The sequence below is a fragment of the Staurois parvus genome, unplaced genomic scaffold (genome assembly GCF_062004578.1).
Source record: "Staurois parvus isolate SC_StPar_1 unplaced genomic scaffold, SC_StPar_1.0 ptg000562l, whole genome shotgun sequence".
Taxonomy (NCBI): Eukaryota; Metazoa; Chordata; class Amphibia; order Anura; family Ranidae; genus Staurois; species Staurois parvus.
In genome coordinates, this window is record NW_028318358.1 from 9,066,697 (window position 1) to 9,086,145 (window position 19,449).

Below are 19,449 nucleotides of genomic sequence, written 5' to 3' on the forward strand. Positions count from 1 at the left end.
GGAGAGGAAGCACACAAAGGAGGTAAAGAAAGGAGAAAAAGAAAGGAGGAAAAGAAAAAGAAATGAGGGAAAGAAAAAGAAAGGAGGGAAACAAAAAGAAAGGAAGGAAAAATAGGAGGAAAAGAAACAAGAATAAACAAAAGGAGGGAAAGAAACAGAAAGGAGGGGAAAAAAAGGAGAAAAAGAAAGGAGGGAAAGAAAAAAAGCAGGGAAAGAAAGGAGAAAAAAAGGAGGGAAAGAAAGGAGAAAAAGAAAGGAGGGAAAGAAAAAGAAAGGAGAAAAAGAAAGGAGGGAAAGAAAGAGAAAGGGGGGAAAGAAAGGAGAACAAGAAAGGAGGGAAAGAAAAGAGAACAAGAAAGGAAGGATAGAAAAAGAAAGGATAAAAAGAAAGGAGGGAAATAAAGAGAAAGGAGGGAAATAAAGGAGAAAGTTAAAGGAGGGAAAGAAGAAAGGAATGAAAGAAAGGAGGGAACTAAAAGAAAAAAAGAAAAGAGGGAAATAAAAAGGAGGGAAAGAAAAGAAGAAAAAGAAAAAGAAAGGAGGGAAAGAGGGAAAGAAAAAGAAAAGAGGGAAAGGAATAGAAAAGAGGGAAAGGAAAAGAAAAGAGGGAAAGGAAAAGAAAGAAAATAAATAAGAAGGAGGGAGAGAAGACACTAATCTGGCTGGAACTAGTGTGGGCGGGGCAGACACAGGAGGAGAGGGTGGGAGGAGGAGAGGCAGCTTTCTCTCTCCTCTCCCATGTGTGGTGGGCGGGGAACTGTCAGTACTGCTGACAGATCCCCTGCAGTGTTAAGGGTGATGAGGGGGTGCAGAGAGGCCTACAGGAGCCTAGGTCAGGCAACCTGCAGGAGTTGGATAGGAGATGCGGCTGGGAGGAACCAAGAAATGCACAGTCCTCTATGTGCCATCCGGCTGCCTCTATTGTCCAGGTGGCCCCGGCCCACCGGACAAATGCCCGGAGTACCCTATGGCCAATCCGGGCCTGGCTGTATATGACACACTCTTTATGCTATATTGTACAACAGATGATGGTTGCCCAGTGATCACTATGTTAACAAAGGTCTTCTTCAAGGAAGGTTGTGTGCTTAAAAGCATATGTAATTGTAGAGTTTTATATTTTTTATATCTTTGTGCTGAGGTGTCTGTGAGACTGTCATTTGTAGCACAGTAATTACAACTTATTTTTGGGGTACAAAGACTATGTCATGTGTTACAGTGTACACAGTGATTAGGTTCAAGTTAAAAGTCTCTACCACTGTTAGTGCAATTTCGACACACCCACAATTTGCCACAGCATGGCAGGAGCGATGCTAATTATTCTTCACTGGGTGCTCTAGGCTGCCCCCCCTCAGAGACAAATCATCTATGACCCTGAATCTGCCAGTAATCCAGTAAGCTCCTAACGTTTGTTAGAAACCTCTGTGTAGGCTTACAACACAGTGCCTTTGCTGTTCTGATATCCCAGTCAGTATTATCAGCCCTTTTTGCTGCCTATCCCACCCTCTGTCACTCTCCATATGAATACAATGATTTCTTTCCCAGTAAAACAATGCTGCTGCCTTGAACACACACTCTGTATAGGGAAAGGACTCTTGGGAGATGTAGTTCTGGGGCATGCCTATGTCAGTAAGTATTAATCCCCCAGATGCCACCCTGTAGCAATTTGAAAAGCTTGGGGATGTCACAGGGAGTATAAAAAGCTATTACTTGCCAGAGAGAACAAGGTGAAAGAAAGAAATAATGCTGGGACATGATCTTGGGGGAGGTTTGGGGGTATACCTGGGCAGAACTAAGGCATATAATTTAAATTAAAAAAATATTGTTCATGACCAAGTTGTGAAAAAAAATCTTGCACTTGAAGGAACATGTTGAAGCAATTACAGTCGGACTATTTTTTTAAAAGAAGAGAACTTTCATTGTGTCATTGAAATGCTATGAACTCAGAACACCTCTACACAAGTTTGACGTCCTTCTTTAGTTTACATAAAAGCTAACTGAAGGAAAGGTGCATCACTTGCGATCTATCTGAACCACAATAAAAAGAAAGCAATCTAATACAACACATGTGCTGACAGATGAAGAGGTATCGTTTTGTAACAAAATAAAAAAGTGAAAGAAACCTAGATAACAGCAAATGTGTGGGTGAAGGATATCACAGTCAGCACTTGTATATTTGCGTTGGAATTTAGATCTAAAGCTTCCTCTGCATTCGCAGCTGGACTATGTGATAGCGTGTGGCCTTGAAAACAAATCTGCTTTATTTGGTGTTCTGTACATTTTCTTTCAGTCTGAAGGCAACATGAAGACAGAGTGTAATAAAATATAAAGAACACACATGAATTGGTTTTTTTAAAGAAGAAAATGTTTCCAATGGCTTATAATTTTCAAGTTGCTTATTTCACTACATACAAACTATTAACCCTTTTTGTTTCAGTTTCTTAACAAATGTCCTAGATTGTAAACTCCCAGGAGCAGGGCCCTCTGATCCCTCGTGTATTGAACTGTATTGTTACTGTACTGTCTCCCTCCATAATGTAAAACTGAGCAAACTGTCGGCGCTATGTAAGTCCTGTATAATAATAATAATAAATGTTATCAGGACTGCAAGCAGAAAGCTCTTTTAGCTCTTTAATGCCATGTTGGGTACAGGATCAGAGCACTCTAGTTATTGCTAGAAACCCCTTTTCCTGGCTTTGGGCTTAGCCTGGCATGATTGTAAGAGCTTCATTTCAGGAATAGTGTGACAGAAAGGCATGTGACCTGTGTGAAGGCACTGAGCAATATCAGGGTCGCATCCTCCCTTGAAATCTTTGTAAGCAGGGCCGGAGCTAGACTATTTTGTACCCTAGGCAAGACCAGCTACTTGCACCCCCCCCCCAAATAAAAAAATAAAAAACTGTACACAGTGCCCCCTTCCTGCACATACTACCCCCTTTAACCCTACATGCCCTTCCCTGCACACACTACCCCCCTTTAATGCTACACCCCGTTCCTGCACACACTGTGCCCTTTACCCCTACAACCCCCCCTGTACACACTGTTCCCTTTACCCCTACAACCCCCCTTCCTGTACACACTGTTCCCTTTACCCCTACAACCCCCCTTCCTGTACACACTGTTCCCTTTACCCCTACAACCCCCCCTTCCTGCACACACTGTGCCCTTTACCCCTACAACCCCCCTTCCTGTACACACTGTTCCCTTTACCCCTACAACCCCCCTTCCTGTACACACTGTTCCCTTTACCCCTACAACCCCCCCTTCCTGCACACACTGTGCCCTTTACCCCTACAACCCCCCTTCCTTTACACACTGTTCCCTTTACCCCTACAATACCCCCTTCCTGCACACACTGTGCCCTTTACCCCTACAACCCCCCTTCCTGCACACACTGTGCCCTTTACCCCTACAACCCCCCTTCCTGCACACACTGTGCCCTTTACCCCTACAATACCCCCTTCCTGCACACACTGTGCCCTTTACCCCTACAATACCCCCTTCCTGCACACACTGTGCCCTTTACCCCTACAACCCCCCTTCCTGTACACACTGTTCCCTTTACCCCTACAACCCCACTTCCTGTACACACTGTTCCCTTTACCCCTACAATACCCCCTTCGTGCACACACTGTGCCCTTTACCCCTACAACCCCCCTTCCTTTACACACTGTTCCCTTTACCCCTACAATACCCCCTTCGTGCACACACTGTGCCCTTTACCCCTACAACCCCCCTTCCTTTACACACTGTTCCCTTTACCCCTACAACCCCCCTTCCTGCACACACTGTGCCCTTTACCCCTACAACCCCCCTTCCTTTACACACTGTTCCCTTTACCCCTACAACCCCCCCTTCCTGCACACACTGTGCCCTTTACCCCTACAACCCCCCCTACCTGAACACACTGTGCCCTTTACCCCTACAACCCCCCTCCCTGCACACACTGTGCCCTTTACCCCTACAACCCCCCTTCCTGCACACGCCGTGGCCTTTACCCCTACAACCCCCCTTCTTGTACACACTGTGCCCTTTACTACTACAACCCCACTTCCTGCACACATTGTGCCCTTTACCCCTACAACCCCCCTTCCTGTACACACTGTGCCCTTTACTACTAAAACCCCCCTTCCTGCACACATTGTGCCCTTTACCCCTACAACCCCCCTTCCTGTACACACTGTGCCCTTTACCCCTACAACCCCCCTTCCTGCACACACTGTGCCCTTTACTACTACAACCCCCAATTCCTGCACACACTGTGCCGTTTACTACTACAACCCCCCTTCCTGCATACACTGTGCCCTTTACCCCTACAACCCCCCTTCCTGTACACACTGTGCCCTTTACCCCTACAACCCCCCTTCCTGCACACATTGTGCCCTTTACCCCTACAACCCCCCTTCCTGTATACACTGTGCTCTTTAACCCTACACCCCCCTTCCTGTACACACTAACCTCTTCCTGCACACACAGCCCCCCTTTAACCCTACACCCCCTACCTGCACACACTGTGCTCTTTAACCCTACACCCCCCTTCCTGTACACACTAACCCCTTCCTGCACACACAGCCCCTCTTTAACCCTACACCCCCTTCCTGCACACAATGTGCTCTGTAGCCCTACTTTCCCATTCCTGCACACACTGCCCCGCTTTAACCCTACACCTTCTTCCTGCATACAATGTGCTCTTTAGCCCTACTTTCCCCTTCCTGCACACACTGCCCCCTTTAACCCTACACCCCCTTCAACCCTACACCCCCTTCCTACACACACTGTGCTCTTTAGCCCTACACCCCCCCCTTCCTGTACACACTACCCCCTATAATGCTATACCCCCTTCTTGTACACACCTCCCCACTTTAATACTACACCCCCCTTCCTGCACACACTATCCCCTTCCTTCACACACTGCGCCCGTTAACCCTACACCCCCTCTTTCTGTACACGTTGCCCCGCTTTGTGCACACACTGCCCCCCTTCAACAATGCACCCCCCCTTCTTGCACACACTGCCCCCCTTAACACTACAATTCCCCCTTCCTATACACACTGCCACCCTTTAATGCTACCCCCCCTTCCTGTACACACTGCCACCCCCCTCCTTCACCTTGCACAAGGGATTATAAAGGGATGTGAACAGGAGCTGATTAGACCGCTACCAGAAGATGAGGGGGAGGAATCCTGAAAAAAACTGCACATGGAGTGAATTGCTGGAGACCACTTACTGTGTGCTGGGGTGTGAAGTGGATGAAGAGCTGCTGGAGGCTGAGGGAGGTGGACCTGGTGAATGGCAATAGCAAGTTCATTTAGCAGGTGACCAATGACGATTGATGAGGCGTGGCTTAGAAAGTGACATATGGGGGTGGATGATCATTTTGTCATAATTTAACAGTGATTATAGATCCATTATAATGGGGCTGTGGCTTAGAGGAGTGGTAGCTGAGAGTTCTGTTATCGGCATCTGGTTCTGGAGCCTGCATTCTTGCACCCTGCACCAGGACTTGCGGTGGGTCTGTGGGAATCCAGGATTATGCTGGCGCTGTCTTTGGGCAGAGAAGAGGGAAACCAGCGGCCGTGGCTGCGCCCTAGGCGGCAATGCACCCTAGGCAGCTGTCTAGTTCACCTAGTGGTAGCACCGGCCTTGTTTGAAGGCACTCAACATAGCACCCAAGTCTGTGTACTTGCTATATCTTTTATTCTGCACTAAACTGCAGTATGCTGCTGCACTACAGGGTGATTCCCTTCTTGTGTGGGTATGTATTACTGCATATTGGTTGTCATTACTGCTAACCACCACTGTATCAGGTATCTGAAACTCATTTATCATGATTGAAATATGGAGGCTCCCAATGCTGGCCATGCATGCAATCTCAAAATTCATGCTGCCTGGTTGTCATACTGTTGCTTTGGCTTTAACCTTTCTCATCCACAATCTTTATATAAACAATTGTAAGCAGGAGTCTGGGATACATTTATAAATGTCCCCTCTTTGACAGTTAGCAGCTGACACTTCGTACAGATGCTGGCTCTCAGTCACTGCCTTTGGCACCAGTCACAGCAATTCCAGATTATGTGACCACTATGACAAAAAAAATTAGAAGCCTTCAGCTTGAAGAACACTACCACCTTGGGACTGCAGCGTCATCCACAGTTCCATCAGTTTTAAAGTATATCTAAATCCATAAACAAAAATGTAATACATTTACAAGATGAGGTGGCTGCATTTGTTTTCTTTCTTCAAGCTTTTTTTTCTTTTATTTTCATTTGGAGATTTTCACCTGTCGATAACACACTGTCAGTGCTAGGATGAAATGTTCACACACTCTATTGAATCAGGAACCCAGAAACAGGATAGGACTACAGGACTCTCTGTCCATCTCCTCTACATAACATAAAGGATGTGGTTCAACAGTCCTCAAAGACAGCTGAGAACAATATAGCTGATAACAGTCAGCACAGAGACCGAAAGAGACCAAACAGGAGTTCCTGTTAGGGTTTTTTTTTATAACTTTAATTATAATTATCCAGTATTAAACTAAAAATAATTTTTATAAAATCAATAATAAAAATGACAACTTTTTAAAATATATCTGTGCATTTAGCCTACAACAAGGCAGAGTTTTTATTAATCAGTGTACTAAAAAATTAGCTTTATATATCCTTAAAAATGTAGGTATGCAAATTAGCCATAGATTTTTTTTGTAAGGTCAGTGTAACGGACCCCAGACACCAGACTGTGCTTGGGTACTTCCGTTAGACTACTGCTTCCGTGTCCGAAACACTGACAACAGACACCACAGCAGACCATACAAGACTCGTTTATTTGAACACAGATACAAGATATATACACTTAGATGGCAATCCCCCCTCCCTGCATAATGACACAAGGTGGGGAAATCCACATTTAGTAACAAGAAACACACAGGTATTCAAACTTCACACCAGCAGACAGTCCTATCATGAGGGAGGGCTGCTGGAGACCCCCCCCCCCCACTAAGCTAATACACATAAACACATACATCCCATAATAGTTTGTTCCCAAGAGAACAATATTAGGACAGATCACCCTGTACCACTAACAGGCACAGGGTGATTTACACATAAGAGGGATATGGGGAGTCGAGACAGGGGTCTCCCCACCTCTCCAAAGTGAGGTGGGTTCCATGGGCCCCCCACCCAAAGTGACTCCTGTCAGTCAGTCAATGCCTGCTGCTAAATTTGGATTTTGAATTTGAACAATTGTCAAGTATAAAGAGTAAGATTTATTTACTTTCCTTTAGTCACAAGTTTTTTTCCAGCCATTAAAGTATTGAAGCCAGAGCAAACAAGCCAGGCCACTAGCAGTCGCAACTTTCATCTCTCTCTTAAGTTTTGTTTTATCATTATTATTGTTACTATTATTCAGGATTCAGTTTGTTCAGTGCTCTACATTACAGTATAAAGATAGACAGTACAGTTACAATACAAATTCAATAAGTGGGTGGAGGGCCCTACTCCTGAGAGCTTACAATCTAATAGGGATAACTATAAATGCCTCAATTTCCAAGTGTCTTTGCCCATACCACTTTTTAAATGAGTCTGAGGGTTACAGGAAAGGTAAACACTTGGCCCCAATGTCTTCTGTGGAAGCAGCCATTTTTCTGACTTCCAGAGAACATGCTACAAAAGTGATTCTAAAAGTTAATTAAGTAATTACAAAAAAAAAAAAAAAAAACAATGTTATACTAACTTGCTCTGTGCAATGGTTTTGCACAGAGCAGCCCTGATCCTCTTCTTTTTGGGTCCCCCCACTGGTGGTCCTGACTCTTCTCCCCTGTCGAGTACCCCTAATAGCAAACCTCTTGTGAGCCATGCTCCTATGAATGGACATTATCCATTTACACACGGAGCATGTCTCGGTCCTGCCCCCTGCTCTCTCCACATTGGCTCACTGGCTGTGATTGACAGCAGCAGGAGACAATAGCTCCCACTGCTGTGCGAGCCAATAAGTTGAGAAAGACCCAGGAGAGCTATGGCTCTCACGCATATCTTTGGACCAAATTGGGCCATCAGATGATAGCTCGGCTGTCTGTAGTGAGGAGATCTGGATGTTGCCCGGAAATGCCAATAATCTGACTTTGAGCTGCTGGACCAATGGAGGAAGACTTCTAAGGAAATGGGAGGATCCAAACCCTTTATCCCATCCCAATCCCATCCAGCCACAGTCTACTTAAGGGACACAAGCTATTTATGACCTCTCTTAATGGTTTGGTCATGTTTACCAGGTGAGAGCATAACTGGTGAAGGTGCACGTATGGTTGTCATGACAACACATTAAAGATGAATCAAGTATAAGTTGGTTTGTCCACATTACAGAAAGGAGTGTATGATCACGGGTGTACTATGGACACTTAGCTTAAAATTTTGGAAGAGATATTTGTAAATCTTTGCAAACACTTATAAGTTTGGAGATTATATATACTGTATATATGTTCATCAGTGGAGCGCGACACTAATTTATTGTATTTGCCTATTGATGACACACTTGTATGGGCATGTGTATGGTGTAGGCGATCTACTGTTTCCCCTTATTTTTTGGCATTCATTTTGGCACTAATAATTGTATAGGTACCATAGCAGCTCGCAAAACTACATTTATTATTAAAACCAAGGGATAGCTTTTCACCAGAACATTAGGCTCAGAGCTACAACAAAAATTCCTTTATCCATAATGCCTATGGGGAAATGAGTGCATCTGCTGAACCAGCATTCACACCTTCTGTTGTTTGGAAGGCCAGTTCTGCACTTACCCCTCATGTATGTTAGGAAGAACATGCAACTCCACTGGCACATTGATGCTACAGAACTTTGGTGCTGCTGAGCCATGTAGGTCCACTGAATGGGGGCTGACATAACTTCACTGAACAATAAACGTACCAACTGTCCAGTCATTCCCTACAGTTTTTTCCTGTTTTCCCTTTATTTGAATTCTCAATTCAAATTAAAATGTTTCCTAATATAAAATGCAACAATGCAACAATGCAAAACACATTACACGTAATGGCACAAGAAAGTGTTGAATTTCATTTTCAGCTTTTTTTTAATATGTATGTTGTACATATACGACACTTTTCTAGTCATGAGGAGCATAGTAGTTACTTCACTTTCATCATAGATAGAGGTGAAGTGAATTTAGAATGTAGATACTGCAAGTATTGCAGTGGCTGGTATGAATTGAAAGTACATTTGTAATTCCTATGAATATTGGATGCAGGAGATGATTGTCTTGATGCTTATAATATTGTTCAGTACTTATTGCAAAAGTAAATTTCTGCTTCCTTATAATACAAGAAAGATGCCTTTTTAAGTCATAAAAATAATTCATACCCCAACAAATACAACAGTGCATATTTCATTACATGTACTGTATACATATAAGTATAGTAGATGCCAATAGACTGTTCATGCATCTATCAGTGCTTACAATGAGTCATATTTGACCTTCAATACTTTACTATTGTTTTGATCCTCATAGAGTAACATAACATTGATATAAAAAAAATACTAACCTTCTTTCCTAATGTTGGCATGGAGAAAAGCCAGTCCCCTGCTTAGTGAAATGGCCATTCGACAGGCTGTAGCCCAATCAGTGGTTCGACTAGTCAAGTAACTACGCAAAGATCCCTAGCAGAGGAAGGAAATCAAGGTAAGATTAAAGTGGTTGTAAAGGCTAAAGATTTTTTCACCTTAATACATTCTCTGCATTAGGGCAAAAAAACTTTTCAAGCTCAAATCCTTCTCCCAGCCAACTCCCCCCCCCCCCCCCAATACTTACCTAAGCCCAATCTTGATCCAGTGCTGCTCTCTCTCTCTTCTCTTAGGATGCTGAGGCAGCAGCTCTTTGTTTTAGGAGAATGTCTCTTTGCTGGATTGAGCTGTCTCTTTTCTATGGGGATGTCTCTTTGCTGGATTGGACTGTCTTTTTGCTATATGGGGATGTCTCTTTGCTGGACTGGGGTGTCTCTTTGCTATATTGGGATGTTTCTTTGCTGGATCAGGATGTCTCTTTGTTATATGGAGATGTCTCCTTGCTGAATATATAGGAGCACTGTGATTAGATTTCTAGCGGCACTGTAATGTAAAGGGGCACTGGGATATAGATATATAGAGATAACATTTTACCCCTGTACAAATTAGTAAGACCTCATCTGGAATATGCAGTTCAGTTTTGTGCACCAATTCACAAAAAGAACATTGGGGAACTGGAGAAAGTACAGAGAAGGGCAACCAAACTGATAAGAGGCATGGAGGAGCTCAGCTATGAGGAAAGATTAGAGGAACTGAATTTATTCTCTCTTGAGAAGAGGAGATTAAGGGGGGATATGATCAACATGTATAAATACATCAGTGGTTCATATAGTGAACTCGGTGTAGAGTTATTCCCCCTGAGGTCACCACAGAGGACAAGGGGGCACTCTTTACATCTGGAGGAAAAGAAATTTAATCTCCAAACATGGAAAGGTTTCTTCACAGTGAGAGCTGTGAAAATGTGGAATAGACTCCCTCAAGAGTTGGTTCTGGCCAGCTCAGTGGATTGCTTTAAAAAAAGGCCTGGATTCTTTCTTAGACACACAGAATTTAACTGGTTACTAACATTTATAGGTAAAGTTAATCCAGGGAACATCCGATTATCTTTCGGGGGATCAGGAAGGAATTTTTTCCCATGCAGGAGCAAATTGAATCAGGCTTTGCTGGGGGTTTTTTTCCTTAATCTGGATCAACTGTGGATGTAGGATTATAACTTTTTTTTTTAAATGGTTGAACTGGATGGACTTTTGTCTTTTTTTAGCCAGACTAACTATGTAACTATGTAATGGTGATCCTGACATAAAGAATAAACTATTCAGTCTCAGGAAGTATGCGAAGACATGAGGCCACTCACTGAAAATGGAGGAGAAGCTGTTTAACCTTAAACTGCATAGAGGGTTTTTCACTCTCAAAGTGGTAAGGATGTGGAACTTTCTTCCAAAATTGGTGGTGTCAGCAGGGAGTATTGATAGTTTCAAAAAACTCTTAGATGAGCTTCTTAGAGAACACAGTATACAGGGATATGAGTTTTAACATGAACACACACACCCACAGGGGTTGAACTGGATGGACTGGTGTCTTTATTCAACCTTACCAACTATGTAACTATGTATATAAAGGGGACTGCACTGTAAAGGGGCATTGTAATCAATACAGTGCCCCTTTACAGTGCAGTCCTCTTTATATCACAAAGCCCCATTACATTACAGTGCGGAGGACCAACTCCGTGAATATCCCATCACCAACCAGCCCCACGAACGCCATTATCCTGCCCCCCCCCCTCCTCAGTCTAAAATGCGCAGGCCTGTTTTTTGTCCCAGACCAGGCCGGTCTCCCACTATGAAAGAGGAGGAGAAACGTACCCCTTCTTCTGTGTATGCCTCACACACTGGCTATGTGTAGTACAAAGCATGAGTGTGCTTGTAAAGGAGACTCTTACAAGACTCTATGAATCATGGCAGCGCAGGAGGCACAGACAGAACAGGCATCAAACAATGTGGCCAGGGGACAATCAAAAAACACGCTTCAATAGGATTTAAAAAAAAAACATCAATACACATAATTTATAAATTTTTATCTTTTTTAAGAAAGCAAATTATTTTAAAATCACTTTAAAGCGTGAGGTCATTACAATCCACTTTGTGAGCCATTCCGTGGATCTCATAATTTATTACTAGTGTAGTTGTACTGATAACTGTATTCTATTGGGTGCAGCAAGCAGAGATTTAATGCAACTTTATATTTCATAACATCTTATAAATCAGAAAACTGCTTACTAATAATAAATAATGCAGTTTGACCTGTTATTAAATAAACAAAAATCTCTAATGCATTTCACTAGTCTGACATTTTTTGTAGAACGCTGCAGTGAATCTGGGACAATTTGATTACCTGCAAATACATTGGCCTATACCTGGACATAATGAATTAAGTGAAATACATTCTGAGGATTCCAATAACATACCTCAGGGTAATGCTGCAGAACTAATAGCTGGTGATGCTCCAGCACACCTGTAGATCCAGTTCCAGCAGTTAGGAGGCAAACTATGTTCTCATGCTGAAGAGGAGTCAACAGACTGAGAATCCTCCATTCCTGACTATACAGGTCTTTCAATGTCGGTGGAAAGCATTTTATAATGACACCTCTCTCACATAATGCACCAAGCCAGAGATCTTCTCTAAGAGCCTAGGTATGAAAAAACATATAAAATAGTGGTTTCACATATTATACTCTTATATAAAATAATGAAACAATACTACTGAATCTGAATTTCATAATAAACTTGGAAACTCCATCTAGTTTATATTCTGCACAAGATTTCATTAATTGGAAATACCTTGACAGTGGCCAATACATTGACAGACTCAGTACAGTTCATTGATAGAGCAAACTGAAAACAGAAAAGAACTTTAGCCCTGACCTAAAACATGATTGAAATTTTCTACTGGGTTCGATCTGGGTAATTTTGATGCCCTTGCTGTCAATTGGAGCCATCATTTTATGTCTTCCATTGCTTTGTGATTTAGACAACAACATGGAATAGAAGGTTCAGTTGCTCTGTCAAATTGCTTTATGTTTGACCATTTTATATCATAATTAAATTTAGCAAACTGGTGGTAGGCTCTTGCTATAACTCACAAGTGGATCTAGCATACTTGAACATTATAGCCTACCTTTAGCGAAGAAAACTCCTACAATGTCACTTTGATCTATGGACTGGGTTGTTCTTACAAAACAACTTTGGCATCAAGGTATGTAAGTCTTTGTGATTGTAATATATACATAAGTAAAAGAACGATTTGTTTTCCCATTATTGAACCTAATACTTATATATTTTAACATTAGTTGTTGATTCATCTTAAATTATGGCATGCATCATGCAGTGCCAAGTCACAGGTAGCCCTGGTTCACACTAATGCGGTGCAGGAAAAGCAGTGAATCCTGTGCATTTCCCACACTGCATTGCAATCGCAAGGCATCCATGTGATCTGGTACAGGTGTCAATGTTAAATTAACGACACTCTGAAACAGATCACAAAACCAGAATTACCAGAATACGCATTGCATGGGTGTGCACACATATGTGATGCGAATTAAGTGAGGAAAAAAAGGGTCCTGCACCTTTTTGGTGCGGATGCAATATGATTTGAGCCATGCAAAATGTATGGCTCAAATTGCACCACACAGGCATCGCATGTGATTTGCACAGGAATGCAGTGCAGTTCCTATGCAAATCATATGCGATGTGCCGCACCGCATTAGTGTGAACCAGGGCTTAAACTAGGACTAACAATGTGTCAGCTCATGTCTTCAGATTTTCCAGGCTGGCTCCATGTTTAGGGCAGCTTTTAAAAAGAGCTATTGCTTTAGCTTCAAAACCAGCCAGGCTTTACCATCTAGTACATGAGTAACAGTGTAGTATAGAAGTCATTTTGCTCAGTATTTGAATGTACTAAGCCAATTAAACTAGTACACCCTGAATGAGCATGAGGAGCACTCACAGGCTTTTACTCATCCTGGGTATGGAATTAAAATAGTCAAAGCTGCCGTTGATATAGGGATTCCCTCCTTAGATGCTACATGGGAAAAAGCCCAATCAGTAAAGGGCTGGCATAGGTAGCATGGAGTGGTTTTCTTCTAAAATTAAAAAACCTGTAAAAAACCTTCTATAGACCAGCCTTTCTCAACCAGGGTTCTATGGCACCCTAGGGTTCCTCCAGAGGTTTCTAGGGGGTCCTTGAGCAATGCACCATTTCTTCCTCTCAGATATGCGAACACTGATGCCAATGATCTTTTTAGCTATCTGTAAGGGTGGTATTCTTCCACTGACCACAAAGAGAATTCTTTTCACTAACCAAAATGCTAATGTACCATGAGCTGTAGAAATAGTAACTATTGGCAGGGGTTTACGGAGACTTACAAATTATATCAAGGATTCCTTCTTGTAAAAGGGTTGAGAAAGGCTGCTATAGATGATACAATATACAATATCTTGCTGTGCTAAATGTGCATATCTTACAAACCTGGAGCAGAATAAGACCCTCCACTGGCACTGTTGGTGGTCTATTCTCATGTAAAGTGGGCACTTCTCGAAGTTCTAACTCATCCTTCTTTCTGGTCAAAAAAGCATTCACTCCCAACATTACTGGTTATCAAAATGAAAGAATAAAAACAGAGAAAGAAGAAATGTATAGTCAGTCATTCTCAAAAATCCATGTGTGACTTTTTGTATAGCTAAAATTAAAGTTGAACTCCACACAAATGTAAAACAATTACTAAACAGCAGGGGTGGACTGACAACTCATGGGGCCCCTGGGCAATAGGGGATCATGGGGCTCCTGTGTCCTTGCCCAAACTCAAAGAAGCCTATGAAAAAGATACCAGGGGCATCTCATGGGGCCCCCTACTGACCCCGGGCCCTCGGGCAGTGCCCGAGTTTCCAAATGGTCAGTCCGCCCCTGCTAAACAGTATGTAAACCTAATATTTCATATTCCTGATTTGTGCCTGCTGTACCATGTACTTGTATGAAAAAGTATCCTTTTCTTTTTGTATTGCTCCATATGTGTAGAATCCCTGGAGTTCCTGCCAGTCCCTCTGCTTTCCTATTAAAAACTGACCATACTATGCAGGAGAGCACAGCGTGGTCAGTTATCTAGCTATGCTGATAACTGAGTGCTCTCCTCCAATGATCAGACCTGTCCTGACACTCCCCCCCCCCCACACACACACAGCAATTCACTGGGAAGATCAGTGTTCTGCTGTTTCCTCTCTCCCAGCTCCCAGCTCTTAAGCAGCTGTTTTTTATATCTACATACAAATGTTTTGCCTTTCATTTCTATTTTAAACTTTAAGAGTTGCTTAACAAGGTGAGGCTACATGTGGCTTTTGTAACTTTCTTTAATATTCTTGATATTGGCCTAATCTTTGATATAGTAGAATTTGAAAAAGGAGGACCAGCATTTGGATCCAGTCAGGCTCTGCTGCATGCCCTGACAGAACATGCTGACAGGAGGAGAAAGCAGGGTGAGCTGCTGTTCCTTTACTGTCGAGACGGGACAGGGTGGTAAGCAAACTGTATTATGTAACTGCAATACTGTAAAGCAGGGGTCAGCAACCCATAGATTGTGATATACCAGTAGATCGCAGCCAGGTGACTGGTAGTTTGTGGTCTGGCCTTTCTGAGCCGCCATCCCAAAGCATCAAACAGAGTGCAATGCAGAGGGACTACTTGTAAAGTTGGAGCTGTAGTAGGGAGCAAGAACCGCATAAGGCGATGCCTCCTCTGTAGTGCTGGATCCTGTCCCATGCGGAGTGATACCAACTGCAAACTGTTTTCACACTGATGTGCTGCGATTTACCCACACCCGGGTGCAGAGCAGTGTACCTGCAACTTTCCTGTGGGTTTGCTGCACTTAGCCGTAGACTTCTATTATATCCTGCAGGTTTTGCGCCCTTTCTGAAAGCGCACCAAAACTCCTGAATACAGGAAAGTGCACCAAACCTGCACGATATAATAGTCTATGGCAAAGTGCAGCTAACCCAGGAAAGGCACAGCTGCACTATGATGCAGGTAAACCACATATCAGTATGAAAACAGCCTTATAGGGGGCACAGAACAGTAAGGGTTCATTTAAGTTTGCAGTTTGGGGGTGGTAAAACTCCATAGTTAAGATGTGTTTTTACCAGGCCCCATCCTAACCGCGTCCCCTTTGGCCGTAGCAAGAGTTATACACCCTGTCATGGTTGGTGGGTGTAGCACCTGCCAAGCATGACCCATTCAAGTGAATGAGGCCGCTCTGCAATTGGCCTGTAACCTTGTGCAATACAGCAAACAAGGGGTGAACACAGGCAGCCTTGAGTTGATTTTTCAGCACCTGATTTAACCCCTTGGACCCTGCAGAAGCATGCAGGTGCAGGGAGCATGCAGAGTGCCTATTTACTTGAATGGGTCACGATTGGCAGGCGGTGGCAGGCGGTAGCAGCCACCAAAATCAACAGGGGGGTTGATTCCTGCTGTGGCATGTGTACACCTTTGGAGGGGCCTCAGCAGCTGAAGGCGGTAGGTATTGGGGGAGATAAAATCATGACTCAACCGCAGAGTTTTACTACCCCCCAACTTTACAACGAGCCCTAAGGGTGCTGCTGCCGAATGCAACTAAGGGCTCATTCACAAGTGCAACAGGTACTACTACTCCTCTGCAAAGTGATCCAACTGTATTTGACAGGTGGTAAGGAGGCGATATGTTGCCTCCTCACCACCTGATTTATTCCCATGAGTGCCGTGGAATGCACACAATTGTGACACGATAGTACAGAAATGAGAGGTTTAAATCAGATGTGAGGAGGCAAAACTGTGCCCGGTGATCTCTGACATCTCCCATATTGTTCACGTAGATCTCCACCTCTTTAACTGCTTTCCCACTGCCCCATAGCAGAAATACTGTTTATATGCGTGATTTCGCATTTCTGGGTAGGGGGTGCGCCATTGGCGGCCTCACCTGTTGATGGTCATTCCCCTCCGGCACCCTGTGATCGCTGAGTATCACTGTCAGGGGAGAGACCTGTATGTAAACAATACAGATCTCTCCCCTGTCAGCTCCTGCACACTGCAGAGCAATACAAAGCAATGTGCTGACAGTAAAGCACACATACAGCACACATTAAAACATAACACAGAATACAGTTCACCCCAAATGTTAACCCCTTCCTGCCCAGTGTCATTAGTACAATTCCAGTATCTATACCGCCATTTGTAAGCACTATAACTTTCAAGTAAACTAATTAATTTACACATATTGGGATATTTTTTAGCAATGAAATGTAGCAGAATACCTTTTGGCCTAAATTTATGATGAAATTTGATTTTTTTAATTTTTTTACTGGACATGTTTAATAGCAAAAAGTCCAAAATATTGTTTGTTTTCTCAAAATTGTCGGTTTTTGGTTATAGCGCAAAAAATAAAAACTGCAGAGGCGGTCAATAACCACTGAAAGAAAACTCTTATTTGTGGGAACAAAAGGAATTAAATTTAATTTGTGTGCAGTGTTGCATGACTGCGCAATTGTCAGTTAAAGTAGCACAGCGCCGTATCACAAAAAATGGCCAGATCAGGAAGGGGGGTAAATCTTCTGGGGGGCAAGTGGTTAAGGTTGCCTACCCCTGTTGTAAAGTGAGGCCAGCAACCATGATGTGTTGTCCAGCAGTATTAAATTTATAATAGATGCTATCCATCTATAGATAGATAGGAAGAAATTCTTTAAATGTGGATTTAGCTATTTGATTGGAGGTCAACTTTAATTCACTATGCGTCTTATATTTACTTACCTATGATTACCACGGTTACACACAATGCCACAAAAATGGTTATTATTGCCACGTGGTCACCTAAAATTCATATACAGTGCAATACATTAGATTCTTTAAAATCTAATTTAAATTGTCAAGGCAAAAAAACATATCCAGTACATCTCTGTGATACCTGCACATTTCCCCATGTTTTTCCCTGTAACCTTTTCACTGCCTGAGCAATTTTTTTTTTCATTTTTGACACACACTCTAAAATGTGCAGTTTTGGTCTAAAGACTACTTAAACACCACGTTTTATATATTTCCTGAAAGCACAGGACATGCAGAATAAAAATATGGTAGTTGTAAATTTCTATGTTGCACACTATTTGCACAACTGTTTATCCAAACTATTTTTACAACAACTACACTAATATAATTCCTGAATTTGTTGTATAATAAAAAAGATGAGACTGTGTTGAAGAATTAGATAAATTTAAAGAGCAAAGAAGATTGCAATGCAGTCATGGCAGCAGTGGTGTATTTAGGTTTTGTGCTGCACTAGGGAAAACAAAAATCAGCGCCCCCCCCCCCCCAGAGAGGGCCAATAAACACCACCACCCTCTCCCTCTCTCCCGCAGAGAGAGCCTGACATTTACCAACAACAACCATGCCCCCCCCCCCTCCACCACTCCACCACCAGAGAGAGCCTTCCACTACCACCCCCATACACCAGCCACCGACTCTCCTTCCCGTGGAGAGAGAGAAAGACACCGATCTGCTCTTCATACACCATCACACAGCCTGCAGCCTCTCTCGGATCCCCCCTTGTCCACATGCCACACGTGCCCCTTCTTCTGAGGGGTAGTGCTGCCCCCCTGAAAAATTCCACCCTAGGCAAATGCCTTGTTTGCCTTGTGATAAATACGCCCCTGCATGGCAGTGAATGGGATATGTCAGACCTTAAAGGATGAGTTCATCTTTCGTAGCGTGTTACATGTTACACCCATATTCAAGATATAATATGTAACATGTTACGTTCTGACTGGCCTCCTCTGTGACAGCTAGCGGGGGATCTTCTCCCCCCTCGCTAGCTGTCACAATTGAAAAAAAATGCCCGCCCGGCCACATCATTCATTCACAGCCTTCTGTGAATGGGAAAAACTAAAAGTCCCGGCAGCCTTTGTAGCTGTCGACTTGTAGTTTTCAATGAACTACCATGACATTGAGCCTTCCTGTCAGTAGTATCAACTTGCTCGTACGGGATGTACGGGATGTACAAGCAAGCAGATATACTGACAGGTCAGGGGGAAACCTGCATGGCACCAGCGATCTACTATAGAGGCTCCGCAAACAAAAAATAATAAATGCACATTTTTTTTTTACCTGCAAAAAAATGTGCATTTATTATTTTTTGTTAAAAGGTGAACTTACTCTTTAAAATTATGTGCAAATGAAAAAGATGATTCTATACAAAATTGTTTATTGCACATACAAAAATAAACACATCCGGGGATTGAATGACAATGATGTCATTATTTTAGCTACACAGGGGGGAGTTATTTTTTACTGGGGAATAAACTGAGGTTTATTTTTGGATGTGCTTATTTTGTATGGAATTGGCATTCACATTTACCCGTTTCTTTTTTTTTTTCTTTGGAATTGTTGTTTGGCCTGGGATTGCTGGGTATTATTGTACTGTATGTATTATTATACATAATAGTGGCATCATGCACTTAGCAATATTTTATTTGTTGAACATGTAAATAAATACAAACACAAACTTGAAAAGGGCACACACTGCTCCTCTACAATTTCTCAAAGTAACTTTATTACTTTTTCACTTTTTTTACTTTTTTCACTTTATTACTGTATTAGAGCAGAAGCCTGCAGGTGTAAGGTCCCGTGCTTGCTCTAATAAAATAGTTTGGGGAACTATGGAGGAGCCATCTGCTGCCTTACAAGTTTGCATTATGTAACAGGTTGTCATCTAACTGGCCTAGCCCCAGTCTAAATTTCTTATTTATCATGGTTGCTCCCTAGGTTATAGGGCATTTTCAGCATTTGAGGTGCCTTTTCCGAGTCTGACCGCTTG

The 19,449-nt window shown here is 42.8% G+C and overlaps 1 protein-coding gene across 1 annotated transcript in view; it reads right to left on the reverse strand.

Moving 5' to 3' along the window:
* AMHR2 (anti-Mullerian hormone receptor type 2) overlaps positions 1-19,449 on the reverse strand; it is a 64,536-nt gene that overhangs the window by 29,077 nt on the left and 16,010 nt on the right. The window contains exons 5-8 of the mRNA XM_089691353.1: positions 17,394-17,453; positions 14,091-14,212; positions 12,031-12,252; positions 9,548-9,662 (exon numbers count right to left, since the gene is read on the reverse strand). Coding sequence (XP_089547479.1) covers positions 9,548-9,662; positions 12,031-12,252; positions 14,091-14,212; positions 17,394-17,453 — 519 coding nt within the window. The remainder of the gene's footprint in view (positions 1-9,547; positions 9,663-12,030; positions 12,253-14,090; positions 14,213-17,393; positions 17,454-19,449) is intronic.